Here is an 8,853-nt window from a genome sequence, read left to right on the forward strand (position 1 = left end):
CATTTTGCCCACCGCTCACGTACGTACCTTGAAGATTTTATACATTGGCGATAATTTAGGTGATTAGTTGAAGATTAATGATGATAGTTTTGGAACTTTAGAGGTAAATGGAATAAATGTGAGATATTAGTTTCACCCAACCTGATGATGAAAAGTGAATCTATAATGGCAAGCAACCATCATGACACAATCCTTATAATGCCTCTAAGTCAATTTCTACAGCTATAACTTTATATATACAGCACTGACAAAAATAATTTTGTTTTTCAGAGAATGTTAACAATGAAAATAAATACTATATAATAAGAGAAAGCCATCGGCTGAAAATATACAAGAAAAAAGGCAAAATTTGGATTTCCTAGCAGCATTAGTAATTGTTTAAATGAGACCCAAAAATGATTTCAACTCTTTGCCAAAAACCTAAACATTATAAATAATCATTTCTACCGTAAATTAAACACAGGTGGCAGTAGTTACAAACTGTAATTTACCACTGAATCAAATCGACCTTGGTTGAGACCAAAAATATCTAGTAGAATAATAACATGTGATTGAGATCTTTTAAGAAATACATTAAAAATGTTAGAAACCGTGAATGTAAATAAATGTTCATTATGGCACAATCACATATATACACTTGTAAATCATTTTATTTTTTACTAATACACTTGTAGATTATGCATGGTGGCTATTATTAATTAAAATGAGATTAAAAATTGTCTTTTTTTTTTGAAAAAGAGTATTTAAAAATTTGTTTTTAGTAGAACATTTTTAATTAAACGACCTTACTTGAGATTAAAAATGTTTTTAGTAGAACATGACCATGCCATTGAGCTATTTTAAGAATTTACATGAAAAAATGTTACAGATAGTGCATATAAAAGTATTTCATAATGTTTTGATTTATTTTTAAATTACACAAACTCGTAATTAAATAAGAGATGCAAGACAACTAATTGAAAAGTTTCTTTGTAAAAAAAAATACAAAATGAAAAGATTTTTTTAAAACTAATTTATAGTGATCTAATAGCTACATAAACGGGTCATTATGCAAACCAAAAGAACAATGTTTACATTTTTTCACTACCATTTCAATGATAATGATAAGATTATTCTGTCAGCTAACTGAAAAGTAAGTATGGACTCTTTTCTCCAAAAAAAAAAAAGTAAGTATGGACTCTGGATTATTTGTTTCTATTTATTTAAAGTACTAAAGAGATGCACGCGTATATCTAATCTATAGACTATACGTATGAACTGAATGGTGTGATGGATTGAACCTTGAATCTTTTTAGGCGCCAAAATTGGGGTTCGAATAAATCGTAGTTTGTATGTATCTTTACAAAAAAAAAACTAGAAAATCGCATTTAATAAATATACAAAGTGGGCTTTGAGAGTCAGTGGAGTAACAGAGGAATTTAGCTTTATCGGATCCTGTGAGTGACTGAGATACATACAGGCCACTTTCACTTACAAATAAATATACACATTTCTTTTGTATATAAGTATGTATCTATGTCCTATACATTCCAATAAACATTCAATCTGTCTGCAAATGGTTACAAAAAGAAAACCAAAAGTGGAAATATAATTTTAAAGAGGAGAAAATAAGATGCAGACAAATCTTTTTTTTGGGGAGAAAATAAGATGCAGACAAATCTAAAATCTAAATAATGTGTTTTAATAAGAGTGAGTGGTATGTTGATTTGGTTTTTGATTTTCAAAGATCTCCACCCAAAATCCAATATTGTAATTTGTATGATGGGAACAAAAAAAAACATATATAATGCACGCATATTATAAAAAAAAGTTTAAGGGATAATTATTTTATTAAATAAAGAAAATTGCAATTAGTAATTTCATAGGAATTTTGTTTGTTCAACAATTTCAGACAAATGGATTATAATAATTTTTGAACAACCAAATGGATTATAAATATTAATGATTTATATATACGATATAACGATATAACAGAATGCTCTTTACTAGCAAGTATTAAAATAACAAGTAAATTTTGGAAAAGGTAAAAAAAAAGTAAAAGAAGAGTGGAAAATGGATTGAGTTCATCTTTTCTTTTCTTCCCCACACAAACCATAATGCCTTAACCAACAAAAGCCAGACCATTAGACGCACTCCACAATCATCACCTTCATCATGACTTCTTCTCTTCTCCTTATTCATCTTCTTCAAACCCTTATATCCACCATTGTTAACCCTAAAGCCTTTCTCAACTTCACCTCACTTCATCACCAGACAATCTTTTCACTTTCTTCTTCCTAAAAAGCCATGAACAAGAAGAACACTTCTCTTTCTCTTGTTCATCTCTTTTTCCTTCTTCTTCCTTTTTCTTCCTTAGCTCTCAAGCTTTCACCTCAACTCTCCTCCCTCATTTCCCTCAAAACATCTCTCTCTGCCTCTCCCTTCGCCTTTCAAGACTGGAAAGTCACCGATGATCAGAACGACGCCGTTTGGTGTTCTTGGTCCGGTGTAGTCTGCGACAATGCAACTTCTCAAGTCATTTCTCTTGACCTCTCTAACCGGAACCTCACAGGCAACCTCCCTCAACAGATTCGTTACTTGTCATCAAGCTTGCTCTACTTGAACCTCAGTAAGAACTCCCTGGAGGGTCCGCTTCCCACTTCTCTCTTTGACCTCACCAAGCTCACCACTCTCGACATCAGCCACAACTCCTTCGACTCCAGCTTCCCTCCTGGGATCTCCAAGCTCAAGTTCTTAAAAGTCTTCAACGCCTTCAGCAACAACTTCGAAGGCTTGCTGCCTTTGGAAGTGTCTCGTCTCCGTTTCTTGGAAGAGCTTAACCTCGGTGGCAGCTACTTCGAAGGAGAGATACCTGAAGCTTACGGCGGTCTACAGAGACTAAAGTTTATCCACTTAGCCGGAAACGTCCTCGGAGGCGCTTTACCTCCGAGCTTAGGACTCTTACCAAACCTCCAACACATCGAGATCGGTTACAACCAGTTCACAGGAAACATCCCTTCAGAGTTTTCACTACTCACGAATCTCAAGTACTTTGACGTCTCCAACTGCACCCTCTCCGGCTCTCTCCCACAAGAACTCGGAAACCTCACAAACCTCGAGACTCTGTTCCTCTTCTTCAACGGTTTCACCGGCGTGATCCCGGAGAGTTACAGCAACTTGAAAGCTCTTAAGTCTCTAGATCTATCAAGCAACCAGCTCTCCGGAACCATCCCTCCAGGCTTCTCCGACTTAAAGAACCTCACGTGGCTTAGCGTGATCAGCAACAACCTCTCAGGCCAAGTCCCCGAAGGCCTCGGCGAGCTTCCCGAGCTAACCACATTGTCCTTATGGAACAACAACTTCACCGGAGCGTTACCTCGGAACCTCGGAACGAACGGAAAGCTGGAGACGTTAGACGTCTCCAACAACTCCTTCACCGGAACCATCCCTCCTCATCTCTGCAACGGAAACAAGCTATACAAACTCATCCTCTTCTCCAACAACCTCCAAGGCGAGCTCCCGAAGAGCTTAACCACCTGCACCTCTCTCTGGAGGTTCAGGACTCAGAACAACAGACTAAATGGCACCATACCGTCGGGATTCGGCTCTCTCGACAACCTCACGTTCGTCGACTTGAGCAATAACAGATTCGTCGGCGGAATCCCTGAGGATTTCGCCGACGCTCCTGTTCTTCAGTACTTGAACTTATCTTGCAATTCCTTCCATGATCGCTTGCCGGAGAAGATCTGGAAGGCTCCCAACCTCCAGATCTTCTCGGCGAGTTTCAGCGACGTGATCGGGGAGGTTCCTAACTACGTCGGATGCAAGAGCTTCTACAGGATTGAGCTGCAAGGAAACTCGCTCAACGGGACCATCCCTTGGGAGATAGGCCACTGCGAGAAGCTTCTCTATTTGAATCTCAGCCGTAACTACTTAACCGGGATCATCCCCTGGGAGATCTCCACGCTCCCTTCGATCGCTGACGTGGATCTTTCTCGTAACCTCCTAACCGGTACGATCCCGTCGGATTTCGGAAGCTCCAAGACTATAACGACTTTTAACGTCTCGTACAATCAGCTAACCGGCCCGGTTCCGACCGGTTCGTTCGCGCATTTGAATCCGTTATTCTTCTACTCCAACGAGGGGCTATGCGGAGACGTGCTCGGGAAGCCTTGCGACTCGGATACTACGGCGGCGGGGGAGACGGAGATCTACGGCCGGAAAAAAACCGCCGGAGCTATCGTTTGGATCATGGCGGCGGCGATCGGCGTCGCGTTCTTCGTCCTCGTCGCCGCCGCTCGGTGCTTCAAGAAAAGCGGAGTCGACGGCGGAGAGACGGGGCCGTGGAAGCTGACGGCGTTTCAGAGGCTGAGCTTCACGGCGGAGGACGTAGCGGAGTGTCTATCGAAGACGGACAGCATCCTCGGGATGGGGTCGACGGGGACGGTGTACAAGGCCGAGATGCCGAGCGGGGAGGTGATCGCCGTGAAGAAGCTCTGGGGGAAGAACAAGGAGAACGGGAAGATACGGCGGCGGAAGAGCGGCGTGCTCGCAGAGGTCGACGTTCTGGGCCACGTGCGCCACCGGAACATCGTCCGACTCCTCGGGTGCTGCTCTAACCGGGAGTGCACGATGCTGCTCTACGAGTACATGCCCAACGGGAGCTTGGACGACCTCCTCCACGGCGGAGGAGGGGGGAAGACGACCGGCGCGGCGGCGGAGTGGACGGCGCTGTACAATATCGCTATCGGAGTCGCTCAGGGGATATGCTACCTCCACCACGACTGTGATCCGGTGATCGTGCACCGAGATTTGAAGCCGAGTAATATACTCTTGGACGGTGATTTCGAGGCGCGTGTGGCGGACTTCGGCGTCGCGAAGTTGGTTCAAACCGATGAGTCTATGTCAGTCGTTGCCGGGTCTTACGGTTATATTGCGCCAGGTACCCTCGTTGTTCTTTTTAATTACTTAATTTGCCTTACTAGTTTTAAATTATGTACTTTTCGTCCTTTTTTTAATTTGTCAGTTTGTTAAAACATTCTTGTCGTGTGATGACGACAACCTCTGACTTTTATCTTGTTTTGTTTTGGTTATATAGAGTATGATGACGACAGCCTCTGACTATTATTTTTGTCTTGTTTTGGTTATTAGAGTATGCATACACACTACAAGTGGACAAAAAGAGCGATATCTACAGTTTTGGAGTGATACTATTAGAAATCATCACCGGAAAAAGATCGGTCGAACCGGAATTCGGAGAAGGTAACAGTATCGTGGATTGGGTTAGATCGAAGCTGAAGACAAAGGAAGATGTAGAGGAAGTGCTAGACAAAAGCAGGGGTAGGTCGTGTAGTATCATAAGAGAAGAGATGAAGCAGATGCTGAGGATTGCATTGTTGTGTACAAGCCGAAATCCGACAGATCGGCCGCCGATGAGAGATGTGTTGTTGATTCTTCAAGAGGCAAAGCCGAAGAGGAAGACAGTGGGAGACAATGTGGTTGTTCTTGGCAGTGTTAGTGACGTTAATTTGGAAGATGTTTGTGGTGGTAATGCTGGTGTTAAATGTCAGAAGATTGGAGTGTGATTTGTTGATATATCTTTTGTATTTGGTGGTGCTTGTAATGGTAGAATTTTTTTTTCAAGGGTGTTAAGAGTATATATATGAGTTGTACTTCTGCTTTTGTGTTTTTGTTATATGAGTGAAATATTTCGATTTTTCGTTCTGAGGTCTTCAACCCATTCTCACGATAGTCCATTTGCATGCAGCTTCAAAAGATTTGAATGACTAGTCGTACTTAACGTGTGACCCTGCTAATTATCACGATGACTTTCTATTCTTCATTGACACATTACTGAAAATTTTATATATTACTTAACTCATATTCAAATTTGATAGCACTAAATAAATTCCACTTTAACAAATCCTACAAAAATAACGTGTGGACAAATACATTTTTTGTAAGCTAAAAAAGTTAAATCTGAGTCTAGTAATGATACAAGTCTAATTTTCGAGTGGGAAATATAGTCTACGGATAGACATTTTTCCAGATATTTAAATAGGCCGTAAACATGTGTCTATATCCGCGTGACCATATATACAGCTAATATTCTCGTACTATGAGAGAATCGATTCCTGACTTGGATCAACATGACAACTCTTCTTCTAGTAGAAACCAATAGACCACAACGATGTAGTTAAGCAGACGATACACTTCAGAGACAACATTAGTGTTTTACTTTGGAGCAAACTAATTTGCATTGGCTTCAAGGAAAAATAATAAAAATAGATTAATGTGAAACTGACAAAATCTGGATGATTATAGAGAATAATTTCAAACTGTTTAAAACACATATGGTGTCCCTGCGTCCACCTTAGTATTTAAATGTTAATCAGATATAATATCATTTGTGAGTGATAACTGTTGTTTTTATTATACACTATCATTTGCAAATCGTTTTCAAGGAATTAAAAGATAACATATGTACGCATATCTTCTGAATGTAATACACTACTTTAACACGTTAAATGCAAAAAAAAAAAAAAAAAATTATGACTTAATAAAAAAGACAATCAAATTATGATCTATGTTAATTCCACAGAAGATATTATTCCTATTCTTTTTTTATAATCGGGGATATACGAGTACCAACTAATCTTTTGAGATTTGATCACCTACACTAACTGTATTTGGTAGTTCGTAAGAAAAATTAGATATTCATATCGTCTGCTCATATAGATGGATAAACCTAAATTACCACAGATACTATTTATATTCTTAGTCGTACACTCTTTATTTCAGTTACACCATTTCCATATATCGTAGTATTTCTACTTCCGAATGAATAGATATATTTGAATATAATATCTTTGACCTCAGTTAGTCAAACAAAACATAATTTTATTTATTTTATAAACTAACACGAATATATCTTTTTCTCTTTAAGAAAGTAGAACATATATATATTTATATATTTTACCATGAATGTTTGATTTGTCTTTTGACTAACACAATATCGTGAAGAGTCTCTTATCAGGTCGATTTTTTTTTTCTTTTGAGAATTGGCTTATCAGGTCGATTCTCTACATCATATTATATCACTACATCTAAGATATTAATTTGATATTTCGAAATCTCGCAGTTTAAACATTTAAACACACACACACACACATATTCTGAATAAGAGATTTTATGAAGGAGGAATGCATAACTTTGAACCAAACTTTTGTTAATATACGATAAATAAACTAAAGGGCTACAACCACACAAAAATATAGAGAACACATTTATTATCCTTCACCCAAATCTACCAATCACCCAAATTCCACCCTTCATTCTATGCTACTCGGCTGAGGCCGACTAACCAAACATTAACCGAACCAAGTTACTTGGTTATAGAAACGCATAATGAACCTTCTTGTGACCACCAAGTGCTTGACCGGATTCAAACACTCTACCACATAGTTCACATTTGTAGTGTCGAACCATGGCTTGACCATTCTTGTCGCAAATCTTCAATCGTTTGGTCCTGTGACTCGTTCGATGACCGCCTAATGCCTGATACGAATGCAAAACTTTTCCACATATATCACACGTAAATTTTTTCTTACACTGTTTCTCCTTCTCAACTAAATATGTTTCATCTTCCTCGTCCTCATCCCCATCTTCATTCTCATCGATGCCTTCTGTTAAGACTCTCCCATCATCATCAGAATCTATATCGATAGACTTTCGAGTATATTCTTCTTTTTCATTTGGAGTTGATAACAAGCGGTCAATCGCATTCCAATTCTGAGAATTTGCTGGTCTCTCTCCCTTAGACATTGCTACAATAACCAAAGCAGCTTCTTCAACAGCTGTTAAAGGACTCTGACACTCATCTAAATCCACGACGATCTTTCTCTTGCATGTTATTTGTTGTCCACCTTCTTCTCTCTTTAGATCTGGTTCTGGACGACCAACTTCGCTCGCGTGGACAGATCTCATCAAAACTGTTTCATTAAGTCTGATGTTTTCTCCGAGTTTGGTTGGTATCTTCAGCGATGGAACGGTCGAGCCATTTGATGCCGAAAGTGTCCTTGTGTGAGACCTCATGTGACCTCCTAGAGCTCTCCCATTTGGAAACGATTTCTTGCACACTTGACAGTTTCTTGTTTCATTGAGAAGTGAATACATCATAACAACGATGCAAAAGAAACAATGAAAAGAAAAGCTAGAGCTTTTTTATTTGCTGGTGTTATAGATCTTTTTTTTTGAACTGAGGTGTTATAGATCTTAAAATGCTTTTCTGCGAGAAATGTTTCTTGAATATATATAGCTGCAGAAAGTGAGGAAGTCAAGTACGTACAGAATTCTATTCAAAATGAGTTATCCACCTAACATAAGTGTTTAGTGCAATATATATGCTCTAACAATTATTTACATACTATTTTTTTCTTCTCTATTTTTGTTATATAAAAGAATAGCTTCAAATGTTTTCGTGTTCTTTTTTAATTCTGTTACAGCTTAAGACAAAAGTCATGGCATGTAAATACTATAAATTTCAGTTTGACTGATAAAATACTGACTAATACCTTTACCAAAAGAAAAGAAAAGTTGACCAATGCACATGGTATGACCGTCACGATTCCGCAAATATTTTACCAATCAACAAAATTTGCGTAATAAAAAAAAACAAAAAAACGCATGTTCGTGTTTTTGTTTTTGCTGACAAAAATATAAAAATAATTTCTATTAAGTGGAAAAGTAAGTTTTAGTACATTATCATGATTTTTTTTACAAAATTAACATTTTTCGTATTATTAAATTATATGTTAATAACATTTTAAACTTTAGTAAATAGCAATAACTTTTGTAGTATAAATAGTTATGTTA

General features: G+C 38.2%; 2 protein-coding genes across 2 annotated transcripts; one reads left to right on the plus strand and one right to left on the minus strand.

Annotated features, from left to right (window-relative positions):
* Positions 1-2,065: 2,065 nt before the first annotated feature.
* LOC130504115 (leucine-rich repeat receptor-like protein kinase TDR) lies at positions 2,066-5,695 on the plus strand. The gene is made up of 2 exons (XM_056998696.1): positions 2,066-4,921; positions 5,131-5,695. Exons 1-2 carry the CDS (start codon positions 2,287-2,289, stop codon positions 5,562-5,564), a joined length of 3,069 nt encoding a protein of 1,022 aa, XP_056854676.1. The 5' UTR covers positions 2,066-2,286; the 3' UTR covers positions 5,565-5,695.
* Positions 5,696-7,239: 1,544 nt separating this feature from the next.
* LOC130504114 (zinc finger protein ZAT1-like) lies at positions 7,240-8,240 on the minus strand. Its single transcript, XM_056998695.1, has one exon. It carries the CDS (start codon positions 8,155-8,157, stop codon positions 7,372-7,374), a length of 786 nt encoding a protein of 261 aa, XP_056854675.1. The 5' UTR covers positions 8,158-8,240; the 3' UTR covers positions 7,240-7,371.
* Between the last annotated feature and the right edge of the window lie 613 nt (positions 8,241-8,853).

Source organism: Raphanus sativus, unplaced genomic scaffold, assembly GCF_000801105.2.
Source record: "Raphanus sativus cultivar WK10039 unplaced genomic scaffold, ASM80110v3 Scaffold1361, whole genome shotgun sequence".
NCBI lineage: Eukaryota > Viridiplantae > Streptophyta > Magnoliopsida > Brassicales > Brassicaceae > Raphanus > Raphanus sativus.